Genomic DNA, 27,698 nt, shown 5'->3' on the forward strand with positions numbered 1-27,698 from the left:
TTTTTGTTATATAACTCGGAACGAAATTTTAGTAATAAATTGTGCATCTAATTGAATAATAATAAAAGATTAGTATAATTTAATAATTTGTTCATAAGAAAAAATGCTATATTAAAATATAGATGAATCATAGGAAGTACGCTAGATACGGCCTTGTTCTTGTTCGACGTATACTATCTATCCTGAAAACATTAATCGCCTTGTGCCCACCCACCAAGATGGCTCCTTTATGGGGCAATACTCGATGTTTGACGTGAAGTTATTTACACACCTGGAATTAAACGTTCATTGAGACAAGTTGTAGATGCCTTTCGGTGCACCGTGTACGTGAAACAGATCGAGAAAGAGTGCGTGCTCTATAGCAGTGAAGGATCGATCGAGTTTCTGGAGAAAATAATTATACGGGACGGCCGGTTGGTCTAATACATAGTTCTCTTGCCGAACAAAAATCTGTACAGGTATCATAGCCTTTGTTATACGGAGCAAGATATTCTGATTGGTTTTCTGATTTTGCTTGAATAAGTTACAGCGTGTCATGCATATTGGTCGTGTATCTTATTAAAATTTGTCGAAATCCCGGGACTCTATCATCAGTGTCAAAATTGACCGCGGTTGTGTACAATGCATATTGATCTATTCGTAGCTGTCATTTGTACATTGAATAATTTGTTTCTGCTGCATGAATCACGTCTCGTAAATTTCAATAACAAGTCTATGACTTTACCTAGTATTTTTAATGAGAGATATAGCTATATATTACATCACGATGGAAATACTTCGTCGTTATTATAAATTATATTCTTTCGCGATTTAACAAAAAACAATATCATTGTAGTACTATTTGTAACTATTTTTAAACATAATATCCACGGAAAATTATCATGTTAAATTTCTAATTATTAAGAAATTACAAGATTCGTATTATATATATGGAGGTTAACGTAGAAATGTATTTCGAAAAGTTTCTTAACGTTTTATTTCATTGAATCCATAACCTGTATAATATGAGAAATAATTTATTTTTATCTCTAATAAATTCAGTTGATGTGGAAATTACTTTCGCTTCGAATGTTTGCTTGTCATTTGATTCATCTCTTGTTTTACTAATATAAAGCATATTTTATAATGTAATTTATGGTGCATATACATGTGATGATGAATGCAGTTCTATACGTGATTTTACATATCTTATTAATGTGAATTTCAGGAAGTGGATACTATCATGAATATTTAATCTAATTTCCATAATAAAGATATCAGTGCAAACATGAGTGCAACTAACTAACATTTCATAATACTGTTTATTAGTCTATTATGAATATTTTTTTTTTCAGATACACAGTGCCATTCCAAAGAACCATTGCTCACAGCTGTGCTAAATTATGAATGTTATGCTTTACAGAAAAAGATAAAGTGTAAAGATTTTTAAAGATCTATATTACTAATTTCTAATGATGTTAGTTTATCATTCATGAAGCTACGATAATAACAATTACATTAACAAAGCTCAAATGAAATTTTGACAAACAACATTTGTTCATAATTATTCATATGTAAATTTGCATGTCATACAAAAATTTGAAGCATGATATATGAATGTTGTAAACGAATGGGGAAGATAAAATAAAAGAGCATTTTATTGAAAATGTTACCAAAGGGAGGTAATGCTGATTTTCATATAAATTTTTAGACTTGATACAATGACCAAAGGGAGAAATGCTGATGTTTAATAACTGCAAAGATAAATGAATAAGAAGAACTATTAATAGTGGTACTTAAAAATGTCCTGAGTAAAGTTTGATGAAGAAAAGATTTTTATTTTCACACTTAATTATATAAGTGATCTAATCAAGTTAAGCTTTAAAAATGGCAAGAAAAAGTGATAATATCAAAACCATCAATGTCGCTGTTGTTGGTCTTTCTGGCACTGAGAAAGATAAAGGACAAGTTGGTGTTGGAAAGTCATGTCTGTGTAATCGTTTTATGCGTTCTTTGAATGATGATTATAATGTGGACCATATATCAGTGTTATCACAGGTAATAGCTAAATATGTGTTAGATACATTTGTATGCTTTGCAGTGATTACTCTTTTATTAATTGGCTATTATCTTTTACAGTCAGATTTTAGTGGTCGGGTGGTGAATAATGATCATTTCCTATATTGGGGTGAAGTTACAAAAACAGCAGAGGATGGGACAGAGTATCAATTTCAAGTGATAGAACATACAGAGTTTATAGATGATGCATCATTTCAGCCTTTTAAGGGTGGTAAAATGGAACCTTATGCAAAACGATGTGCAGCCACCAAAATTACTAGTGCAGAAAAGCTTATGTATATTTGCAAAAATCAATTAGGCATAGAAAAAGAATATGAACAAAAAGTTTTACCAGATGGTAAATTAAATATTGATGGCTTTTTGTGTGTATTTGATGTAAGCGTTGTACCAAATAGATCTATAGAAAAACAGATTGAAATAGTAGCAAATATATTGAACAGTTTAATGAAAACTAAAAAACCAATAGTTTTGGTAACGACTAAAAATGATGATGCTAATGAACAATATGTAAAAGAAGCTGAAAAATTAATAATGCGTAAAGAATATAAAGGTTCCATTTTAATAGTTGAAACATCTGCACATGAAAATATCAATATTGATTTGGCATTTATGATTTTGGCCCAATTGATTGATAAAACTAAAATGCGAAGTAAGCTAACACCATTCGCGGAAGCAGCTAGAGCTAGAAAAGAATTATTGGATGCATCTACAGAATCTTTACAAAGATTGATTCGAATACATGTTACCGACTATAGAGCATTGTGGTCTCAAGCATCCAAAAAACTAGCCCAACATAAAGAATTTTCAACATTTGTAGAATTATTTGGTATTGATGCAACCCAAAGATTATTTAGGAGACATATTAAGAAATTGAAAGATGAACAAGTGGCAAAGAAGATTCAAGGATATTTAGATATGCTACCTGAAATTCTTCATGAAATATGTCCTGATATAACAAATTTGATTAATGAGTATGTTTCCAACTAAAATCTTTTAATTACGATTGGAAGGTGTTGTTTTACTGAATCCATGTATTTTATTTATATAGAGAGTGGTCTGCAGTACAACAGTATATAAAAGAACATCCCGATTTTCATCAATATTTTTATGAATGTCCCGAGGATATCCCGTGGATTGATTGTGATTTTGGTGAAAACAATGGAACAAAGATTCCTTATGATGTTTTGGAAACACCAGAAGCAGAAACTGTTTTCAAAAATCATATAAATATATTGCAACAAGAACAGCGGCGATTAGAGTAAGTATTACATACATATGCATATATTTCTTGATTATACTTTATTATAATTATTATCTGCTGAAATTCTACTACTTAGAAATAGCAAAAGAATCACTAGTTTTCCCTTACATGCTTTAACATAGTTATTAAGGTTATATAGTTATTCAGCATTTTAGATAATAATACTTATATGCAATACATTAATGCTTTGCTTTATTCTGGGTGGCGTTTATTTTATGCAGACTTCCTAAAAGGTAAATTGTGCTTTTTATCGCTTTACATACTAGAATATCGTTTTTTAGAAAAATATATAATTAGCTGTACTAACATTTTTATAGTCTTTTATATATATATATATATATATATATATTTTGGTATACTTGAGACTTCATAAATGAATAATCTATAAATAATTATATTCTACTAAGGAAAGTATTTGATAATATTTATGTAAATACATTGTTCATTAGATGGAAAAAACAGTTTAAGCAATTATTGGAAGAAACTGGCTATGTTACACCAGGAAAGCATTTGTCTGAAGTTAGAGTTCTTTTTATGGGCAGAGAATGCTTTGAAGCTCTTTCTCACCATGATTGTCAAGAAATATATGATCAACATCAAAAGGAGATTATTGAGAAAGCAAAACATAATTTTCAAGTAAGGATACACATTTTAGTATAAATAGTAATAACAACAATCTAAATATTTTACATTCTATTGTACTTTCTGATTCTATATATTATAGGAACTACTACTAGAACATGCTGATTTGTTTTATCATTTTAAAAGTATAGCACCATCTGGTACTATAACACAAGATGATATTAAAGAAATAACAGATGCATTGGTGGATGATTTTAGGTAATTAATTAAAATTATCTCTTTTTTAAACGAATTTACAAATATTTTTGAATTATCTCTTATGGTGTACAGGTATAAGGCTTTAGATAGGCTAGATCAAGATAGAAAATTAATGCTTTTTCAACATTTGGGTTTTGTACATTGTCCCATAAGGGAACATTGTCCAGCTTATCCAAATTGCATGGATGCGCTTATAGAACGTATACTTGGAACAAAAGCTCACAGGTAAGATTTAGTTTTTTTCAAATTAGACAGATAAAATAAAATTTCTTATGTATTCCAATATTATTATAATAATGATTTTTTAGACCTTCTTCATGGAATCACAGTAGCCAATGGCAATTAACATCTGATAATAATCAATTAAATTTAGTCATACTTGGAAGCAGTGGACTTGGCGAAGAATTCGCTCGTGAAATAAGAGCACAAACGGAGGACGACGAAGTAGAAATTGATTGTCAGTTATATACACTTGGATATCGAATAATCGATGGTGACGTCGGACTACCACACAATTCATTTACTACTTCTGACTTTATGCCTCATGGTATATGACGATGCTATAGTTATTATATATATATATATATATATATATACATATGGTCATACTATATAGAATAGAAGTCTAAGAGCATTTTAAATTTACAGGTTCATTCTGTATTTACGCAGACGATTATTCATTTGAATATATTCGTTCTTCTTTAGAGAAAACTTTATTGTCGAATTTAGAACAAGAAGATAGGTTACCATTTCAAGGATTACCTATTGTTATTATGTTTGTGCCAGAATCAACTATAGACGAATTAGAAGCAATAAGACTTAGGAAAGAGGGTCAAAATCTTGCTGATAGGTACTAATTACTCATGTACTTTATATTTCGTTGTAGATAGAAAAAAATTAACAGTCAATTTTTGCATTAGTCTACAGTGTCCATTTATCGATGTCTGCATAGAGGATTTAGAGCAAGACAAAAGGTTCCCTGCTCCGCTTGTGAAAGATGCATTGCAGCAACTTATACAATCTATAAATCACAGAGCTGGTTTTTTAAATATTTACCAAAGTGTTATTGAATGTTTGGAACCGGATATTAGGTAAGATAATTTTTAAGCAAATTATATTATATGTTAAGAAGAGAGAAAATATATCAATATTATTTTTATTTTAGAATAATAATGTGTATGTTTTGTGGGGATCCGTATTCTGTCGAGAATGTACTCGGTCCTTTACTTAATCATCAATGTTGTTTCCTTAGTGGCGATCGATCGATTGTTTTAGAAACATTTCTAGGGGAATCGAAACGAAGAGTTGAAGTTATTATTTCTAGCTTCCATGGAGCAAATGCATTTAGGGACGAATTAGTACATGGTTTCATATTGGTTTATTCTACAAAAAGGAAAGCATCACTTGCAACCCTTAAGTACGTGTAATATAATCATTTTTATATGTTTCAAAACTATATCATTTTAATTCAACATTTTTTCATAGTGCATTTTCTATGAATATACCAAACTTACCGATACAAATAATGGCTGTGACCGATACTGGAGGTGCTAATGCTTTCTTCAGTAATGATTTAAGTCATTTACTTATCACGGAAGGAAATGCAATTGCGGATAAATTGCAAGCGCATTTTATGACCTCAGCATCCAGTTGCCAACAAAAGAGTATGCTATAGTATTTAAAGACACTACTTACTTTTTAACATCAAATTTTTTAATTTAACTTAATATCTTGTTTTTTAAATACATATTGTGTTACACATAATATATATATTACAGCGGCATTTTATACCCCATTCTTCAAAGAGGTATGGGAGAAAAAACCTGAAATTGAACAAGCATTTAATATGGAAGAGCCAGGTAATCTGAATGATAGTGGCGAAGGAACTTTGGAATACTCTGCATTACATCCTATGCCGCCGCCACGACATGAAAGTTATCACCTTCAAACACCAGATGATGGGTAAGTAATTTGAAATCACTCCTTAAAATGTCATCTAATTAATTGTGATTACCATAAAAATTTCTTTGTACTTCAAAAATCTAATGTGAAGTAGTATGTCTGTAACTTTCAGAAGTGGTTCCGAATCGTACGAGCAATTAACTCCTGATGGTGATCTTGGAGACACGGGATTAAATGAACAGTTTGCAGACAATAGAGCTACGCCTAGTGACGACAGTGATATTTATAGCCAAGTAGATTTTTATAGGGAAGAAAGAGAGAGAGATCTGTTAAAACCAGGAGACATTACAAACAAATTATCCGGTTAGTTTTATAATAATGAAATGAAATGGAGTGATGACAAAATACCTTCTTAAATATGATTTCATTTTTTTATACCTTTTTTATCGCAATAGGTTGGGTGAAAGATACATTTATGCATCAAGATGGAGTAACTAATAGTTACTCCCATAGAGCTTTCACAACAGGCAGGCGTCATATTTCCCAGGCAAAACCGCGACCGAAAGGAAATAGCCAAACTTTAAAACAACCTGGTAAAATAAATTTAAAAGATTTTTCAAATGTGACAGATGCCATAGCTAGAATGACAGTAGGTGAAAAGGATGAACACGGTCCGAAGATAACTATGGGTCATGCTCCTCTTGCTACACCTGAATTGGTAGATTTAGGTTCTGAATATGCCCAAGTTAAAGACGTTGTACCAAGCCTATATCCTTCTTACGATGGCGATTATATGTATGCTTCAGTACAAGATTCTATCGGAAATAATAAACCTAAGTTACGTCACAGACGCGAGAAAGGACAACCCTGTAAGGGTTCAATTAAAAAAGTTTTTATTGGAGTTCATTAATGCATATATGTTTATTAATTATATAATTTGTTTTATAGCATACAGTGATTCTGATTCTGAATGGAGTTCTTTGGAGAGACAGAGGGTTGCTGATGTCTTAGGTAAAGTAAACAAAAAACCACCATCGCACAAAAGGATACGAAAAAAACGTACGGCTATACCTGTCGCTGCACCTAAAGTCCCATCATTGGCTAGCATGGGAAGTGGGGATGGTATTGTTGGTCTGAATTATAATGTTAAAGAGGATAAAAGTTGGCGAGTAAATCCTACAGAAAGAGGTATTATATATGCATTTATTATGATGATTCTGTTAATTGTTTCATTATTAAAATATGTTATATGACGATTTTCTTATTAGTGTCTAGTGAAACACCAGATTCTTCCGAATCTAGTGATCCGGACCACTCGAGATCGAGAGCAAAACAATATAAACACGCTGCTGCTAGTCTACGAAAAAGATTTGGAAATTCATTGCCACAACATCTACCTACATCATTACAACATCCCTACAATGTAAAACATATGACTCAAGAAATGTTTAGTGCTTCCTGTAAGTAAGATTATCATTAGTATCATAATATAAATCTTTTGCATGCTAAAAGATATTAAAAAAGAATACAAAATGTTTGGTAGCTTTTGTGTGCATGCTTCATATCTTTCGCGTTTTAGAAAAGGTTTATCGCCATTGTTCCGATTCTGTAATTGTACTATTAGTTTCACGAATTATTAATTCGAAATAGCTGTCAAGAATAAAGATTGCGAGGATTTTAATGAATTGTTAATATCACAAATTTTAAATAATAGTTGTAGAATTTTTCCCAATAATTTTTTAAGATGGTTCAGACAGGATACAACAGAAGGTTTGCTCTGAATTATTTCTTCTTATATATTCGATATTGCATGAAATTATTATCATTTTGGTAAAGGAGGAGAGTGACATTACCTTTGGCAACATTCCAGATGATGAATCCAGTTTAGATGTTTCGTCTCCACGAGAAATTAATTCTCCCAGTGTAAGTAAAAATATATGGCAAAGTAAAGATATATCTCTGTATAAATTTTGTTGAAGACATTCTTTTTGGTATTTTAAATAAGGTCAAAGATGGCGATAAATTAAACAGAAAGAAGGACAAACAAAAAGCGAAAGAAGATGAGAAGCTAGAGAAGCGTCGTCAAAAAGAGGAGAAGCTTAAAAAACACGCGGAGAAGGAAAAGGAAAGGGAGAAAAAGAAGCAAGAAAAAATAAAACAAACTAAAGGCCCTAGTTCAGCATTAAGTATGAATCAACAACCGCTAATCGAAGACTTTGCACAAAGTGAAACAAATCGAATACCTCTGTTTCTCGAAAAATGTGTGCAATTTATTGAAGATGAAGGATTAGATTCTGAAGGGATATATAGGGTTCCTGGAAATAGAGCACACGTTGAACTTCTCTTTCAAAAGTTTGAAGAAGGTAAGTCTTTTCTATGATTTCATATCTAAATATTAATTTTTGTTTATATATTCGTTTGAACTTGTTTTATTATTGCAGATGGAAACGTGGACATACATTCATTGGACATACCTGTAAATGCTGTTGCGACTGCTTTAAAAGACTTTTTTTCAAAAAGGCTACCACCATTGATTGACAAAGAACGAATGAGCGAACTCGAGGACATTTCGGGTAAATTAAATAATTTTAACATTAACCGAAATGTTTGTTTAAAGCTGAAGCTAACCCTTTTTTGCTTAGGTGCCCGTGGTATTAGCAAACCGATGTCCGCAACATGTATGAATATGGAAGGTAAGTATCATTAAGTAAATTTATACAAAATAAAGAGATTAAAAAGACAATAGTTTAAGATGAATATCTATGATTTATTATAGATCGAAGCTGCAGACTATTGGCACTACGTTTGATGCTTAACAAATTGAATCCAATTAATTTTGATGTACTTAAATTTATCTTTCATCATTTTGTAAAGTAAGTTTCTATTATCATTATAGTTTAAATTATCTAAGTATTAATCATTATAATGTAACATTTATATATTTTTAGAGTGGCTGAAAATTGTAAGCTGAACAGTATGGACAGTAAAAATTTGGCAATCTGCTGGTGGCCTACTTTATTGCCTATAGAATTTAACGATCTTGGCAGATTTGAAGCAATGAGACCATACTTAGAAGATGTTGTTCAGACGATGATAGATCAATATCCTTTCCTCTTTTGTGGTGAAGAAGCTATCGTAATGGTGTAGTGAAAGACTACATTATTTCTAATCGTACAGTTAGGGCTTGTAAGAGTAATGTGAAATAATTACACTTCAATGCGATGTGTATTATTTCCGTTTAGTCCTTATGATCACGAATAATGATTGGTCTTGTTATGTTTATATACCGTGACTTGATCGTAGTGCATTTGAGCTACGACTAGGATAATTTTCGTAACGTGAAAAAGACCGAACAAATTAATTTAAGTTTACATACTCGTTTCATTGCGAAGTGTGACTGATGGAGTGATAGATTAATGGCCCTAATGATGGCTGTTTGCAGGCCCGATAATAATGCGAATAATAAAAAGTCAATCTGCGTGTCATAACAGTATGCATGTATCATGTTGGATGTATTCAGAGCGATGTATTTATTAACATATATTTAGGTGTAAGTCTCGATATTTGATAATAGCGAATACTCGTAGTGAGCTCGATGTTGCTTTTTTATCTGATCTTCTTGTTTTCCTTTACCTTCTGTTTTTATGTTCTTCTATAAATAAAAGATCTGTTTATTGTATGCAACGTGTATGCGTGTGTGTGAGAGAAAGAGAAAGAGAGTGAAGGAGGGAGGGAAAGATAAAAAGCGAGAGAAAGAGAAATGGCGCAATCTTATAAAAAAATATTCATATTCTAAAACGTGTTAAAGACATTACTATAAAATGTACGAGGTATACAAATTTTCTCTAATACATGCGCGTTTTTATATAGCAACGATATCAAAACATCAAAATATCTCTATGAAAAATTTAATTTTTCGGTTAATCGATTATCGTTTTTAGTCTGGAAGGCATTTTTAATTTGCATTTAATCAGTGTAAATCTCTTTCTCGAACCAGTATTTCAGAATATTTAGTTTGATTTAATAGAGCTATTTAAGCTCATTGGTGATACAATGCATAATATATCCATTCCGTCTGAATGAAAAACAAAAACGAACAAAAAAAAAAAAGAGAAAAAGATGAAGGAAATGAAAAGCGTTACATGTATTTGCGATTTTTTCAAGATGTGCAGCGAATAAGCGTTTATATCAAGAAGATTGTAAGGATATTGATATGGTTCTAATTATTAAGGTAAATCTTGAAGATTTCCGGATTTGTAACAGATCACGGGAATACTAAATGCTAAGAACTTTACCTAAAATCTCACAGACATTTTTTCAAGTTTCATAAAGCGAATAATTGTACATAAGATTATAAGATTGTAAGCTACGAAAAGTTTATAACGAGAATTACGAGGATCGACTATCGATCGATACTTTCGAGATTATTCAATGGTCGCCATGACGTTTACACAAATCGCTTTTATCTTTTTTTACGCGATGCATGTTATATTTGATAAAAATAATTAAATAATAGACGAAGGTTCGTGTTTTTAATCGCATATTGTATTTGTGTATCAGCTTTCGTCTGTATTTACAAAAGGTACTTATCAACGTTACATTTTATTTTTCGAACAGCTTTAGAATACTACGGTCGCAGGATATGTAACCGATCGTCAAACTGTTCAACCATTTTGCTCTTGTACCTGCTGCGTTATCCCGAAATACAATTCTCTTTTGGTAAAAACCATTATTCTAAATTCATACACATATGATAACTTTTATGTGTTCCCATGGATAAAGGTTCTGACGATCGTCGTTACTGTTCTGAAGATGAGATGAAATTCGATAATACGAACGCATCAACGGATCAAACGACTGAGCCATTAGAACTGTGATGTAGTTACTTGTTTTTAATAATGTATAATAGTAACTATCGAGAAAGGCAAAAGGATTGTTCAATGACGCTTAACGTAATAGATGCGATCTTTGTTGAAACGAAGCTATTGTTTTACGATCAGTGTATATTAGCATTAATTGATTTTCCAGCGTGCAAAACATCTTCGTCTATTAATGCGGAATGTGGTCCGATTCGAAATCTTTTCGAATAATGATGAATTCACACGTAGGTGTGCCATACCATGTGTAGTTGTCACGATCATAATGTAACCGTACATCATTTGAGGATGAAATGTTCGGAAGCAAGAATCGTCAAGCAAGAAAAAAGAAAAGAAAGAAAAGAAAAGTAGGATCAAGGAAGTCAATCGACGATTGATCGACAATGGAGCTATTGTGAGCAAGTTTGTTTCTTTTTTTATTTTATTCGATAATCCGAACTATAACAAGAAACATTCCCGCGAGTAACGATTGAAGTTACTTCCGGTTTTGTCGAGCGCGAATTCGACGAGGTTCATGTTCCTTTGACGATGAATATATTGCAGGTAAATGAATCGAGGAAAAGAAAGGAAAAGAAAGAAACCATTTCGATAAGGTTGTTCGATCTCGACGAGTTCGTTCTCGATAAATTTTGTCGTATTTATAAGAAAATCGTTGTAACGATATTTCGATGATTTAACCAGCGCCGCGAGGGCGCTTAGCGACAAACAACGGATCGTACATTCCCGTATTAGTCGTAAAATGAAACAAACAAAACAGAATTTTATACATTCGTACGTACATAATTGTATAATGTTATTAATAGGAACAGAGACGTCGATGTTACGTGTGAGATCTGGGATATGGATCAAATGCTATCTCAAATAATAATGACATGATTTCTGTCATTGTCGCTGAATTTAAACTGGCTAAATTTTTCGAACACCTGTTCGTTATACCTTTGACAATGATTCTCTTTTATCCTTGATCTTCGTTGCGTATTATTCTCTTATGCTTTGCCATCCCTCTAAGTATGCTTTTTGTTTATGTTTACTCTCCAGTTGACAAATTTTTGCGAATCAGTGCTCTCCAATGTCATTATTTTTCTATTTTCTTTTGTATGGATTTTTTTAAAAATATTTCTTCGGAAGAGGAAGAATTAAGTTCTGCTCCGTTTCATCGTTAGTTTGACGTTACGTCGTTGTAAGTTCCATCGATTTTCCGCTCTTTTTCTCTTCACGCTTCCAATGACATCCTTCGTGAATTCCGCGTATTTCAAGAATATCAAGGTTTCACAAATTTAGGAAGACTAAATTTACATTAGAAAATTGGAAGCTGCACTCATTCATTCTACACGAGTTTGTGGATTTTCATTTTGCCAGAATCGAGGGCCTCTGGCACGCAGAACACTGCGTTGTTGTTTTCCCCCATTCACCGATTCCTTCGATTTCACTTTCCTCTTGTTCAATGATTTCTTGCAACTCGAGAATATCTCGCACAGAGTGGCTGTTCATCCGCACTAATCAATGACTAATTATGAATTTTTCGATTCATTCACTATCATCATTCAGGGAGTGTACTATAATCATTGAGAAAGCTGCGTGTTTCTAAATATCGTTATTTATACATGTAACGACTTTTGTAAATAATTCATATATATATATATATGCATAAATACAAATATAAATATATATATATATATATATATACATAGGAAGATACAAATGTATATATAATGATAACGCACATGAAAATGGATACAGTTTGTCCTTGTTGTACCGATATTGATATTAAACATTGTACTTGAACAAAGAAACTTTTCACTATTAAAAGTTTCCTCGAGCAACTTATGCTGTATTCGATTAAATGATCAAGATTTCTTATTTCAACGATATCCTTTTAAATTCACTCTTTAGAAGATTGCATTGAAAGCATCGTGTTTCCATTGCATTGTCTCGAAACTTTACCAATTAAAACGTCTAATAAAAAGTGATTTTAGTATCGCGTTACGAACAATGAAAAGCCGAATGATTTTCGATAAATTCGTTCATAATCTGTCGTACGATGTTCAGCCCAGCTATAAATAGCAAATATGTATGTAATAACGTTTATTATTAACAAAAAAATGCATAGAATAATATGAAATATTTAACACAAGTATTTACATACAATTTTTGTACTAATGTTGATCTTCTGTTGTACAATGTTGTACTAATGTTGAATTTTATAAAACGTGCACGTACAAAAATTACAAAAAAGAGGATATACGGCGTAAGTTAAAATATACAGGAAATTATACGTGGTGGAGTTTGATTTAAAACATCACTTTAAGGTACTATATCAACGAGATGAAATTCTTGTCACTTTTCTAAAATTGTTCTTTATATTTCCGTATCGTTGAGAGTGATATTGCTGAAATACAACTGCTTCGTTTCGTCCTCCATAACATTCCGCTTACTACGAAGGATATCTCAAAATCATGCCAACGGATATTTCTACATCTTGAAAAGAGAATTTTTATAGCAGAAAAGAGCATAGTATAAAATAGTGAAGTAGCAAGAAAGGTGACACGATTTTCCGTGTATTTCCTGACCGGTTTGTTAGAACTTTTACCCTCGTAAGAAAAAGATGAAAAAATATATCTGTATGTACTTTTTATATAAACTGACCTTATCAGGGAGCACTAACTAACAGAATAGTTTAGAGTTTAAACTATCGAGTTACTAGACACGAGAGGGGAAAGGATACTTAAATTTTTATAGTATTTGTATAGTATCGTAAAATTGTTAGTTTGATATGTAATTGTAATGCGACAATTACCATGGATCTACCTTTTTATACTCCTTCGTACTTGCCAGATAGTCTCATCAAGAGAAAAGCGCCGATCGCTTGAAGGATCTTTGAGGATCTATTAAGAGTCTTCACTTAAGATTAGATGTACTATTGGTGTGAAATCGATAAATAAGGTGTACAACGCTTGCACAAAGCTGCTTGATAATAATAACGATGGAAATGAAAAATGTGCTCAAGAAATATTTCAGCAGTAAAGATCTCTCTTATGTTCAATTTCAACGTTGTCCACTATTCTCTCTTTTTCGCTACGAATTATCTGCTCATTGAGATATCAATGTATACATTTTTTAAAAGGAAAATTAACGAGGTTTCAAAAAAGCAAAAACCGCCCAAACAATAGGGAAATTAGCAATTGACGCAAGAGAAATTCGAGCAGAGTCACGAACGTAGCATAGTTTCATATTTAAGTTATTTTATTCAATTTTTATGTTCATCAACGTGGAGTATTTTCGTCCTAACAGATGGATACATCTGAGCAAAGAGAAACACAAGCTAGTTTTGGATCTTGTGTTATGTTTCAGCGACTTTGTTTGCAAGAGCTCGATTTAAAGCGAAAGAAAAAAAATATACGTGAATTAACGAGAGGCAAACTATTTGGTAATAAGCCATGGAGAATCTTAAATTTGGAAATTGCCCTGCTGCAAGTCGTTTTCGGTAGCTCGCTTTCCTTTCCTTGCTGCTACATTCCTGGAGTCGGCCGATGGTAGGCAATCTATAATTTACTTTAGCCGTAGTTCGAGTTTAAAAGTGAAAAATGTTGCAGTATCGTTGCAACGAGGTGCTTCGTTTCACCAGCGGAATTAATGTTCTCGTTCGAAATTTGTCTGCTCCTTCGATTTTTCTCTTTTGTTTCATATTGTTTTTTTCTTGCGTGTTCTTCAGGTAAGCAGCGTGAAACTCTGGAAATCGAGGGTAATCGCAGTTCCTTCCTCTCCGCGAAGAGTGATCGTCGCAATAAGCCGAATCACAACTTTTCAACATTTCCAATCTTCTCCCGGTGAGTCCACACCTTTTCTATTTCATCTCCTACGAAATATCCTTCTCATTTTTCCTGTAGACTTGGAGAAATCGGCTCGCTTTTTAAATGATCCAAATAAGTTGCTTAACATTGGTATATTTTTCGGTTACTGTTAGTCCGAGGCGGCAATTTTCCCTCGAAAAGACCTGAAACAGTTCAGAATTAATTTTCACGCCTTCGCTCGTGTCGAGGATAATTTTTCAACTAGTCTTCTCGAGGGATCGCTCGATATATAGACAAACGGGATCAATTCCATCTTGGCTGGTTCCCTTTCCTTTCCTAGCTGGTTTCCACGAAGGAAAGGATTTTAATCGTGAATAGCGTCGTGAAGATCGTTTTTTTCTCGTGATATTTACACGCGCAAAGGATAAGGACGGCGTGGTCGGACTGCAAAGTGTCCCCTGAAAACCAAAATAGAGAACTAGGAGCTTAAAACGAACTCGAATTAGTGACGGTCGACGATTTGGAGCTCGTTTCTCTTTCTCTCGTTTCCTTCCTGCTCTTGGTTTTCCCTTTACGTTCTTTTTTCAACGAAACATTTGGCCAACGCGAAAGGAAGTTCTTTTACGTCGTTCTACGGACTTCAAGCGATTTTTACGTATCCGTGGACCAACTGTTAAACAGTTTCTTTAATTTCGACGCTTGGAATTTTTAATTAACACGCCACCTCAATCAAATCCGTTGACGTCGAGCATTTTACCTTCTCGAATTTTACTTTTCGAATCTCTCCTCCCTTGCATTTATATTATAGTTTTATCGATCGAAAGCGATACACAGTGGTGGTGTTCTCGATGAATTTCGTTCTTCATAACGAGAATCGTTTGTCATCGGATTCCATTGAACGTCAGTAGCGCTCGATTCACTGATCTCCCATTGTCGCGAGCAGATAAAAGCGCGATATGTCCAGATGAGAAAGGGAATTGTTGTTTCTTCCACGAGCAAAGTTGAAATCCGATTAAAAGCTTCGCAGTAGGAACATCGTCGGCGACGGCAAACTCTCTGGCTACATCCGGGCAACATTTTCTCGGCTGATATCGAGTCAGCTACTCTTCGATCCTTGATCTGGTAGGATCAACAGAAATTAAGGAGGCAGGATTATCTGATGGCAACAAGGCCGTATCCTCGCCGGCCATTTTTGTGGAAACATTGAAAACGGGCCAAGAGGTCGACGTAAATGATGGACGAAACTTTTACTTTGTTGGACGGGGATCGCCTGAAACCCGATGAAACTTTTTAGATAAATCAATGGAAGGACAAAGAATAGTTTACCTATGTTTCTTCGATGCTATTGTAATTCAACTTCTTAAAAGTCGTCATTCCGTCGATCTTCGACGACGGTGAAGTTTGATCGTTAACTTCTGGAGAAAAAAATAAGAAAAGAAGAAAAAAAAAAAAAAAAACAGCAGAGCGAAATGCCGTGCAAGGATTCGTTTTCACGAGGCCGGACAAAGAATTAAACGGAGGCTTAAAGAGTTCGTGAGGTACGCCGGAAACCGGAGAAAGCGCGAACTCAGGTCCACTTAAGCGGACGTTACACTTCGTGCTAGAGGATATGCACTTGCGTTTTGAGGTTGCACACTTTCGCACGTTCATTAGCGTCGTCAGTTTACCTGCCGGCGAGGCATACATCACTCGTTTCGTCTTGGACAACCCGAAGTGGTTTCAGGACGTTCACGACAGACTTTGCTCCCTTCTCCCTTTTCGACGCGTAGCCATTAGCAGGTTCCACTTCTTCGTATTCTGTATGACTCGCAGTCATCTCCCAGCTTGATTACGTTGCGTCGTTTGCATTTTGTCACAGGTTCAATTCGAAAACGTTCGATCCGTGACGTAACTATTAGTTTCGGCTTTCTGGGTTAGTTTAGCATCTATATTTCATGCATCGAGAAAAATAAGAGTTGGAAAATCTATAGCGTGCCCGGTGGAAAGTAATACGAGCCTTTTGAATAATTTCTAGTTTAAATGAAGTGTCAGTATTAAGTACCAGTATTCATATGAAACGGTGGCAATGTATTTCGCCTGTCACCGTAATACGAGCCTCATTGAAAAACGAGGAAACAGAAGCTGCGGAAATGAATGAAAATTCAAAGCGCGTTACAAGAATTGGCTGGCTAATCGTCGCAAATATGACGCCAGTATTTGCATATTCGGGACAAGCTGGTTATCAGCTGGCCGTGTCCTGGTACTCGTGAGATTATTCACTCGTGATTTTGCGCGAATATTCAGGCATCACCGAATAATCGTGACATCGTACCGTATCACAAAGGGAATGACGATGGGATGACGGTCCCCTTTTATGGATTTTCCAGGTTCAATTAACGTTAAGGAGTCGGTTACGGTGAACCGTATAGAATACGGCCAAGGAAGAGTTAGGGAAAGATCCCGACTGCCACCGTCTTACCGCAGGTAAACGGTATAAGTTTAGCCGATAATAAAAATCTCAGAGAAAACTAAAGGAAACGGGGGTAAGAAGTTCGGTGTGAGGCGTTTTTCCAAGAGGAAAGCTGGAAGATTAGGGTTTGAGTGCGGCAATAACAAGGCGCGACAAAATAAGAGAAGAGGCAGCGTAAAAACAGCAGAAAGCACGGAGGGAGAGCTGGAACGAAGGAGGGCCGTCTAAGCTGAAACCGGAAAAGCAGCGGCGAGCAAAAAAAAGTGGAGAAGCAACGGAAGGGAGGAAGAGAAGCGAGTGGTAGTGACGTGAAACTCTGGATCTTAAGGAGAAGCGGAAGAAACAAGGGGCACGATAGGCGCGAGCAAGAGATGGAATACGAAATGGTGACTGTGGAGAATGCGGTAAAGGGGAGAGGAAAACCGTCTAGAGCGGAGAAGAAAATGGGGCTAACGCGTAATTGGTTGCAGCATGAAGATTCCGTACGTGCTACGGAAGAAAATAAGCTACGGCCTAAACGGAAAGATACAAGTGGGTATGTAATGTAATCAAGCGTTTACAAGCATACAAACTATTACGAAGATAGAATCTAACAGCGAAGAGAACGATTTCGATTAACTTCTAATTTAACATGTACAGTGTACGTATAGGAAGGACAGGTGGAGGAGGTCGCGCGTTCGAGGAATTGGTGTAAAGTTGGAACGCGCAGGGAGGCAAATTAAGATCGTGGAATTATTGGACGTCGGTCGCGCGAACAAGGCCGGAGCATGCGTAGCCCCATAAACCTACATTTAAATTCAATCGCAAGGGAGAAGCGGCGAAGCGAAAGGTTCGCGAGGCATATCCCTTGACGCGCGCATACGCGCAGCCAACGAACACACGACGAGAGTCGAAGAAGAGAAACGGCGATGGAATCAAACAAACGAATAAACAGATATCCGAGAATTTGTCGAAAAGAGAAGGGTAACGAAAGCAGGTAAGGTAAGCCGTGGGAAGAAGAGAGGGGTGTGGATAAGTTGAAAGAGGAAGAACCTGGGGATTCGGGAAGATAGGCAAAGACGGGGAACGGCGAGCAGAGTGGCAAAGCAGAGTGGCGAAGTAGAGTGGTGGAGCAGAGGCGAGGGTGGCGTAAAGGATAGAGGGAGGGATGACGTCATAGTTGAGGGTTGCCCGGGCAACGGGGAAGCGGTTCGCCGCCGCGTCGGGACACCGTCGTGCGTCGCCACCGCCGCCGCGACGTAAAAATCAATTTGGACCTTGGCTAGGTGACCGTTCGCTCGGCGCTGCGTCGCGGCTGCTCCGGCGGCTCGAGGCTCGAGAGCAGCACGCTTCCCTTCCGGAGCTGCCGGTCACCTCGCCACCGAGTGAGCGAGCGAGCGAACGAGCGAACGATCGAGCAAGCGAGCGAGCTAGCTAGCTAACGACCAACCGACCGACCGACTGACTGACTAGCCGACCGACCGACCGACTAGCCGACCGACCGACCGCCTGACCGATACCGCACCGCGAGCAGTAGCTCAGTCGCGAGTCGTCAACCGAGCGGGTACGCCAGACGGTAGAGAACGCGTCTGCCAGCGAGCGTGTACGCTGACGCGCACACTTACACTTGTCGCACGCGGCCGACCGACCACACTCTCTCTCCGTTCTCCTATCTCGACGCTCTTCGATCATATCCGACGTCTGTGCGTTCACGCGGACAATGATCCACGAGGGGAAGATTCGCATCTCGCTACGCTGACGAGCATCGCCGCGGTCGCAGCCTGTTTCAACGTTTATCCTGCGGATCTTTTTCCAGCGGGTGCACGCTGCACGAAGCCGGGCGAGCGTAGTTTTGTGCGCGAGGATGATGAAACGACACGAGTGGACAATACGAACCACATCGAGGGAGTTTGAGCAGTTACGCTTCGAGGAACGTTTGTAAACAGAGAGAAGAGAAGCTCCGGCCGGGTTGTTCCGGTCGAACGAGGAGGGTCGCGGGAGCACCGGCTTCCTGATCTTCCTCCTAACGTAAACTGTTCTGTGCCGTTCCATAACCAGCGGTGTGTCGATCGAGGGCATATCGTCGAGAAGGGCGGAAAAAACGGACCAAAGATTTGGAGCAGGTAGCATTTTTCAAAGGGAAGAGACGAGTGGTTCTCGGGCGAGACGAGTGGTTCTCGGGCGAGACGAGACGCTCTCGAAAGTTTCCCGGTTTTTTTCGTGGTCGAACACTCGAGGGATGAACGAGTGGCGTGGAAAAGACAGATCGGTCGTGGAAGCGTCGAAATCGCGACGAAAATCATGGCTGATCGAACGGTCAGAGTAGTAACGGTTTTACGTTAAATCAGGAGGCTGTGTGCTTTGTAGAGCTGTGGTGTCACGAGGAAGGAGCCCACGGTGTGACGCATGCGACGTGCCGTCTATCGCGAGAGCTGTGCGTCGTGGAAAACATCTGCGCGACCGGTGAAGCTTTTAACTCGTGTGCCTCCCCGCTCTGACGTATTACGTCGACGAACGGAACCAGCGTGGTCCTTGCGTGCTGTGTGATCCGCAACGGGCCTCGAGCGAATAAAAAAAGCTTGCGCGTGCCGAGAACGATACAGGCTGAATCAGCACGGCCACGCACTGTTCGCTGACCGTTTCGCGGACTATGCTCGAGAATCGCTCGAGACCAGTTCCGTTCGCGAGTCACTTCGGGGAAACCGCGAAAATATTCTAATCGTTGCTGGACGTTGAAAGCCTTCATTCGCGATCGAACGTTCGTCGTTGAAGAGTTTTCTTTCTACATTCGGTTCGGTGTTCGAATTCATTCCTTTTAAAACGTTCATATCGACGACACTACAACTTGAAGAATCGAACGCGTGTTATTTTTGCCAAAGATTGGTACAACCGGCAGAAGACGGAAAGAAGGTGACATCGTTGTGCAGTTTCGGTTTCTTTTGGATGAAAAGGATAAGCAACGATGATCCGGTTGATGAGAATTAATTGACAAAGAAAGATAGAGATAGATAGATAAAGAGAGAGAGGAAGAGAGAGGGAGAAAAAGAGAGAGAGAGAGTGTGTGTTTAGCCAACACGGGGAGTTTCTACTTGGAAGGTTTGCATCGATCACACTCGACGCAACAACGCGTCCGGTACGCGTTGGGTTCGAGAAGCTGTCGTGAATTCATTAAAATATCACGCTTCGTCGGTCGCCGCGTGGTTCAAACGAGAATGTTGCAGAGTACGTGGCTGGGCCTCGATAGGCAGTTTCACGCGTGAATGAAAGTAGAAAGAGTCGCTCTGTTTTGCACAGCACTCGCGACCCCGACAATGTAGCAGAATCGTTTCGATGATTCTCGAGGATACTCTGGAGCAAGAGTCGGATCGTAGCTGTTAATTCGATACTACACGTTGCACGCCAGGATAAGAGACGAGGAAGAACAGGTGGAAGATCTTGTGCTCGATACCGATCTCGACTTTGTCGGAGAGAGAAAGAGGGAAACACGCAGAGAAACGAGTACTAGGCGGAAACTCTCGGTATCGATGATGGTGGAAGGCAAGTTGCCAGGAGACGATTGGTTGTCGTGGTGCTTGCGTTTCTCTGGTACGAGCTGCTCTTGCTAATATCGCGAGTCAAGTGGCAAGTAAACAAAACGATAAAAGCGAAGGAATGCCGAGATACGATGACGGACTTGGTGGTCGTGCACGATCTTAGGATCGCGGTGCCGTTGTCGGCGTCGTCGTCGTCGTCGGCGTCGTCGTCGTCGACACGTATCTGGTGGGAACGCCGCCGGTGTTGCACGATCAGCTAATACAGATAGATAGATCGTTCGAATCGCGACAGGCCTCGAGCACGACCGGCTGCGCTAGGAGATTGTCGAGGACTTTTTAGCTCGAACGATCCGTCGAACGAAAGCTTCGAGGAATTCCCTCTTCTGTTGGTTCAGCTCGAGGACGAGCTATCACTTTTCCTCCGGCAATTCCACCCAGTTGAGCTTTAGCCGGATTATTTCTTCAGACGGATCGAGAAGTAGAATTCGCGAGGAACACGCGAAGAACAGCGATCGAGGAAAACACACGAATGCGATCAAGGTACAAGAACAGCGATAACCGAGGAAAACACCAACGCGGAGATATACTTGAAGAACGTAAGCCGTCGAATTACGAATATTAAGGCGGCATTCGGACATAAAAATCTTTATTCGTCGCTCGACGTGCGAATTGCTGTCGAAAACGCGTAAGCGCGTCTCACGAACAGAGTCCTTCTATATATAGTCGAAGTCGAGATAATCGTTCGCGAACTAATTGTTATGGCGAACTATCGAACAGTCCGGAGGTGAACGAGACTGAAGAAAATTGAAAAAGAGTACGACGAAGAAATTACATTAATAAAAATAATAACGATAGTAACAATAACAAATAAGGAGAAGAGGTAAGAGGAGGGAAGAAAGGTGGACAAATTTAGCGAAGAGAAAGAAAACTATTCCACCTTCGAGCATGGCCTCGGTGGCAGCGTGGCTGCCATTCGCCCGTGCGGCGGCGATTGGTTGGGTGCCGATCGCGACACATCCACTGCCACCGCCGCCGATCCCCAAGGATCGTCGCAAGGCCGATGACGAAAAGCTGTTGATAAACGTGAGCGGCCGTCGCTTCGAGACTTGGAGGAACACCCTCGAGAAGTATCCGGACACTCTTCTCGGTTCGAACGAGCGCGAGTTCTTTTACGACGAGGAGAGCAAGGAGTACTTCTTCGACCGTGATCCAGACATCTTCCGTCACATACTCAACTATTATAGAACCGGTAAGCTTCACTATCCGAAGCACGAATGTCTGACGAGCTATGACGAAGAGTTAGCGTTCTTTGGTATCCTGCCGGACGTGATCGGCGATTGTTGCTACGAAGATTATCGCGATCGGAAACGGGAGAACGCGGAACGTTTGATGGATGACAAGCTGAGCGAGAATGGGGATCAGAATCTTCAGCAGTTACTCGACATCAGGCAAAAGATGTGGAGGGCATTTCAGAATCCACACATCTCGACGGCGGCTTTGGTATTTTACTATGTAACCGGTTTCTTCATCGCCGTGAGCGTGCTGGCGAACGTGGTCGAGACCGTGCCGTGCGGTAATCGTCCGGGACGCGCCGGTACGCTTTCATGCGGCGAACGTTACAAGATCGTCTTCTTCTGTCTGGACACCGCGTGCGTCATGATATTCACCGCGGAGTATCTGTTGAGGCTGTTCGCGGCCCCGAGTCGGTGCAAGTTCGCGCGATCCGTCATGTCCATCATCGACGTGGTCGCCATCCTCCCGTACTACATTGGTCTCGGCATCACCGACAACGACGACGTATCCGGTGCTTTCGTTACGTTGCGCGTCTTCCGTGTGTTCCGGATCTTCAAGTTCTCCAGGCACTCGCAAGGTCTAAGGATTCTCGGTTACACCTTGAAGTCTTGCGCCTCGGAGCTTGGCTTCCTCGTCTTCTCCTTGGCCATGGCCATCATCATATTCGCCACAGTGATGTTCTACGCGGAGAAGAACGTCGATGGAACGAACTTCACCTCGATTCCTGCCGCATTCTGGTACACCATCGTCACGATGACTACCTTAGGGTGAGTTGTGATTTGCATTTCGCTTTTCTTCGGTTTAATGATCTGGCTTCCACAGTCAGCCACAGAAATTTATTTGTATCCTGTGGCAATTTAACCTGAACTCACGCGACGAGCGAAAATGTTTTCTCTTAACGCTCGCCAAAGATTTTACAATGTTAAGATCTAGTTTAGATACACCGCTTCTTACTTCCTTGACTTTTTGTTCTCGAGTCTTTCTCGTGCTTCCATGAAAATTCCGAGAAAAACAATGCGTCATATAATTTTTTGAGATAAGAATGTATCGAATAACGAAACGTTAAAAGTAACATATCTCGACCTAATATGGAACTCTAACGTTATCGGGAATGTACGGAGTACCGAGATAGCCGGGGTAACTCGTAGCTCCGACTGGATATGTGTCGAATGAAACAGAAGTAACGGGTGCATCTGTGAAAGTAATTGGCTCCGTGTAAACCGCCCGAAGCTGGAACAAGTACCAGTCTCCAGTGATATTTTTAAACAGAGGTCGTTGTCGACCTTTTTACCTCGAAGAGCTACGCTGCTTTTTCTAAATATCTACAGTAAAGTAGAAGCACCGACCCCGAAAGTCTCGCTGACAATTTCTTCCACGTCTCTCGCGTTTTAACCCTTTCCGTTTTCGTCGTAAACTTATCTGCCTTCCTTTCCCTCCTTGGCTGTGAATTAAAGTGACCGATCCTTTCTGTGCTTTCTCAAACAATGTGGCCACGAAACCGGGAGAATCCCGACTCTCGTGTTTGTTTTTAATCTCCCAAAAACGCTACCTCCTTCGCGAAACGGAGAAGTTCGTTCTCTATCGCAAACTAAATTCAATTCTTTTTTATTTTTTCTTCGATTTCCCAGAGGCGTGTTTCTCCTTTTTTAGTCAGAATATTGCAGAGGGAGGAACAACGTGATTTTTATAAAAGTTTGAACGTTGTGAATACAGCAGAATTGATAAGGAGCGTTTAAAAAATTCAACCATCTCTTTTTTCGGTTTTATTACCTATCGATGAATAATGTCTTGTTTTCCGTATAGCAGCTGAACCATCTTTCGCGTAATATAAGAAAAACTGGATATTTACGGAAAGCGACGGAACGATGAAAAAATTAGGGAATTTTCTCTCTACACCCAACAGATTCATACAGCCATTCGGAAATATTAAAGTTCCCAGGGGATCAAACTCTATACGAATTCTCGATACAAATTTCGTCGCATTTCGTCGTCCCTCGACGACCCCCTGTATCGGAAATAATAACGTTAGGGGAATGACGACAGTAGGTATAGTGGAAAAATTCAGTCTGTTCGCTTCCGGAAAGGGACAACGTCCTATCTCTATCTTCCTCTATTTCCGACCGTCAAACGAAATCTATGTCAATGGTATTTTCATTTCGTTTTCGCACGGACAGCTGACAATCAGCGTAATCTTAGTCGCGCAGCGGGTGGTCTGGTTTAGGTGGTCTTGTCGTTCGTGCGAGAGCCAAATTCGTGTTCACGTCGTATGTTGAACGGAAAATGCTTCAGGCTGATCCCGTTGCTCGACTTTCATCCATCGTGATCCAATTTGAAATTTAGGAAGTGTAAAAAGGCTCCAATGAATCGGAGTGCTCTTTCGCAATTCTAACACCTCTCTGCCTCTCTCGAACAAGAGTTCGTTCGAGCCAACTATCCAGCCGTGGCTAGTCGTTTTAAAAAGTTACTGCGCCAAACTGCGTTTCCTCTGATCCACGATCACGCCGGCAGCATATATAGCCTCGTTGAGCTATGAAGTTTTTCAACGGCTACGAACAAGTTGATAGTTTCGATAACGAGATTCAGAATAGCCCGGATGAATAGATTTATCATTCGCGTGCAATCGTTTTGCGGCGAGATCGAAAGAAACAACAATGGACGGTTGATTAATCAATTTTTCCGATGGACGCAGATCGAGGAATGTATGTGGTTCATTAAAGGATAATCACGATTCATTATTGCACAGGTTAGGACGCGGCCATTCAGATACAAGCGTTCCATCGATGGAATTAATAATAGGCAGCGTTTTCACATTGTCCTCGTTAATTACATATTGCGATTTAGACTGTTCTCTGTCTTCTTCTTCGTCCGTCTCTTCGTTCTTGTCTCTCTCGAGTGCTCGTAGTTTCATTTACGCTTCAGCACGTTGCTTTTGATAATTTTAATCGCGCAAATCGTTAAATTGTCGCACGCGTTTAAATGCATAAAACACGACTGTTGAGAGAAATCGATTAGAACTCAGGTGTGATTCCGATTCTGATCGGATGGTTTTTTCCAATCTTCTCCTTCTTTCTTCCAGATCCGCGTAAAATAAATCCGCGTCCAGATAAAACTTCGTTACATTCTACTGCGAATTAAAAAATATGTCTTGTCAATTAATTTCGTTTATATATACACTGGGTGACGAAATTTGATTTAAAGCAAAGTTGAACATCGAATACGTTAGACAGATGCAGGCTCTTATCGCGAGTTCCGTTCTCGAGCGTACAGGTATGCTGGTTCGCTTTCAAATTGGCCGCAAAAAAAAAAAAAAAAAAAAGAAAAGTTCGCCTTCGAAAGCTGCGTCGTCGTTTGTTACACTCCGTTTATCCTTTCGACGTATTTTTCGATAAAACGTGAAAAGGGCGAACGAATACTCTGCTGACTGAAATTATTGGGGCATCGCGAGAGAAAAATACAATGCCTCTGTTGCTACTGTAAATATTTTTCGGTTTAAATAAACTAAATGACTATGTCTTGGGAAACAAGAACGCTACAGGAAAGGTGGAAACAATAAATGGAACGTAATGCTACGGAAAAAGATTTTATGTATTACCATTGCGTATAAATTGGATTTCAGTTTGAATGTAAATTCGAGTTTGGATGTGAATTCGAGTTTGAATGTTTGAATTTCGATTATTTCAATTCGAATGTTTGAATAAAAATAAAAATTCGAGTGGAAATATAATCGTCGATTAGAAGAAACTGACTGCTGAATGTCGGTGTATACTTATTTGCTGTGAACTCACGATCGATCGTGAGCTAACGTCGCCAGTTTTTTCCTATGTCAGCGGCAATCGCCTCTCAGCTTGCGTGTCCAGGCTAGTCCAGGTCGGTTCCTTCAAACTTTAACGAGAAGGATCAACAGGTGCCTCGAGGATTTCTCTAGCAGTCTTCTAACGCGATACTTTTCAAATCTATTTGAACGCCAGACAAATGGTCGTTGTATCGAAATTCCTACCACGACTGGTTTACTGTATCGAACTTCCATTCCTATTAACTGGTAGGATATACCGCCGGTTCGACGATTGACGATGCTTTTAGTCTGACTGAGAACTTAGATAAATCTTCGATTATACGTTACAGTTTCCTGCGTTTCGATAAGTGTCAAAAAAGAGAAAGGTTGTCGTTTGATGATGAAAATATCAAGCCACGGTACCCATAAATTTCCATCTCCGATATTAATTTACGTTTCTCATGGAACGCAGTTTGGCTCTTTGCATCGTGCTATTCATTCAGCTTTGGCTTTTCAAGCTCGCTTTCGAACAGAATCTGGGATCGCTGTTCGAGTTCCATTACGGTGGTATGTTAATTAAGTTTTGTATGTTGCCATAGACAAAGTTCCATGCTTGTTCAGTATCCCTGTAGCTACCTCTCTTTTTTTCTTTTTGAAGAATATCTAAATTTTATAATATAAATAGCGTCGCACTTTTTTCATACTTTCAATGCAGTACGTTTCTTTCCTATCGTTTTTGTTCTTTTCGCTTTATAACGTAGCCGAGTCCTCTTTGCCATAAAACGAACAATACTTACTCTTGAAATCTCGTTTCGTACATTTTCTTTCGCGTGGCCCATTTTTTCGAAGAAGTCGGTGATATGACATGCGCGAACGTATCAGGAAGAAAGTAAAAAGAAACGAGCCATTGAAGCTGAAACATCTCTTTTCACCTTGGTTTGCCAATTTTCTTCTCACCTCGTCTCAGTCACTGTTCCCCTTTCCAAATCAACGAAATTCTCTCCTCCGTTATCTGCAGCCTCCAATTTTCGCACGGTCGAAAATAACGGAGCGAAAAAACATGCAAAAATTGCACAACTTCGGTTGGGCTAGTTACTTCTGTAACTGTACGCTGCGGTGGTGCAACGTCGCGTGCATTGCGTACAATTCATGCAGTTCACGTCACAGAAAAGGGAAAGGTTATCTCGTTCCCGTGAAAAAATGTGCATCCTTTTTGAAGAGCGGAAAATGCGGTAGAAAGTACGAGTCATTGGAAACTAGCACAAAATGTTACTACAGAGAAGACGATACGAATGGTAAAACGGTGAAGGTGGAATTATTATTTTTAAAAGAAGATATTTGTTTGCTTGACGCGAGCCTACGAGTTCGTATTTCGTATCGAACCAGTGTATAAAAAGATGAGTTCTGGAAACAGATTTGTATACGATGCGCTCCATATTTGACGATGCGCGAAAGAATTTCGAATTTTCTGCATCGCGTGCGAAACTTTGGAGCAACGTTGCTGAAACGAGTATATCTCATGGAATAAAATATTGCGCGGTTTTTGTTAAACGAAAAACACACTTATGCAATTTTTCGAACCTTGATCATTTTTTTCAGATTTTTTTAAAACAATTCTGTATCGAATTTTGTACGTTGCTATTCGTTAGTAACGAACTGTAATAGTTCGTTCGATTTCGTAGCAGGCACAGCTGTTTTATTTCGATAAACACGAGTATGCTTCTCGTAGTTGGCATTTTTATCGGTTGCGAACGTGGATAAAGGAAGTTGTTTCGGAAAAAGTTCACACGACGAGGCATTAAGGGATTTGTGGGACAATCAACTCCGTCTCGTAAAAGGAAGAAAAACTACGGTTAGCTTCGACTTTCCCAGCTATTTTCCTCCTGGATATAGATATCCAAACGCGCAGTTTGTACTCGTTTCGAATCGCCAGCCGATTTTAG

General features: G+C 38.6%; 2 protein-coding genes across 16 annotated transcripts in view; both read left to right on the forward strand.

Annotated features, from left to right (window-relative positions):
- The first annotated feature begins 185 nt into the window (after positions 1 to 185).
- Positions 186 to 11,840, forward strand: LOC117237050 (rho GTPase-activating protein 190). Of its 7 annotated transcripts, none has more exons than XM_033500651.1 (25): positions 186 to 458; positions 1,335 to 1,456; positions 1,691 to 2,037; positions 2,119 to 3,029; positions 3,107 to 3,316; positions 3,541 to 3,552; positions 3,769 to 3,955; positions 4,044 to 4,159; positions 4,232 to 4,384; positions 4,468 to 4,706; positions 4,808 to 5,009; positions 5,080 to 5,250; positions 5,325 to 5,576; positions 5,645 to 5,823; positions 5,938 to 6,121; positions 6,216 to 6,424; positions 6,517 to 6,930; positions 7,010 to 7,249; positions 7,330 to 7,521; positions 7,932 to 7,984; positions 8,067 to 8,424; positions 8,503 to 8,634; positions 8,704 to 8,754; positions 8,838 to 8,934; positions 9,010 to 9,325. In XM_033500651.1, exons 3-25 carry the CDS (start codon positions 1,867 to 1,869, stop codon positions 9,206 to 9,208), a joined length of 4,932 nt encoding a protein of 1,643 aa, XP_033356542.1. In that variant the 5' UTR covers positions 186 to 458; positions 1,335 to 1,456; positions 1,691 to 1,866; the 3' UTR covers positions 9,209 to 9,325. The 7 variants fall into 7 exon arrangements, with proteins under 7 accessions (XP_033356542.1, XP_033356551.1, XP_033356532.1 ...); XM_033500660.1 differs by having other exon boundaries at positions 1,335 to 1,415; XM_033500641.1 differs by having other exon boundaries at positions 1,335 to 2,037; positions 9,010 to 11,840.
- A 6,536-nt stretch (positions 11,841 to 18,376) lies between these two features.
- The window catches only part of LOC117239424 (potassium voltage-gated channel protein Shal), a 115,823-nt gene continuing 106,501 nt past the window's right edge, over positions 18,377 to 27,698 (forward strand). For 2 of the 9 annotated variants that reach the window (XM_033504998.1, XM_033504993.1), the window contains exon 1: positions 18,378 to 22,750. In XM_033504998.1, coding sequence (XP_033360889.1) covers positions 21,636 to 22,750 — 1,115 coding nt within the window. In that variant the 5' untranslated portion in view covers positions 18,378 to 21,635. Of the gene's footprint in view, positions 22,751 to 27,698 lie in introns of all 9 variants that reach the window. The other 7 variants (XM_033504965.1, XM_033504975.1, XM_033504954.1 and 4 more) reach the window with 6 other exon arrangements.

The sequence above is a fragment of the Bombus vosnesenskii genome, unplaced genomic scaffold (assembly GCF_011952255.1).
Source record: "Bombus vosnesenskii isolate JDL3184/JDL3185 unplaced genomic scaffold, Bvos_JDL3184-5_v1.1 scf7180000013264, whole genome shotgun sequence".
Taxonomy (NCBI): domain Eukaryota; kingdom Metazoa; phylum Arthropoda; class Insecta; order Hymenoptera; family Apidae; genus Bombus; species Bombus vosnesenskii.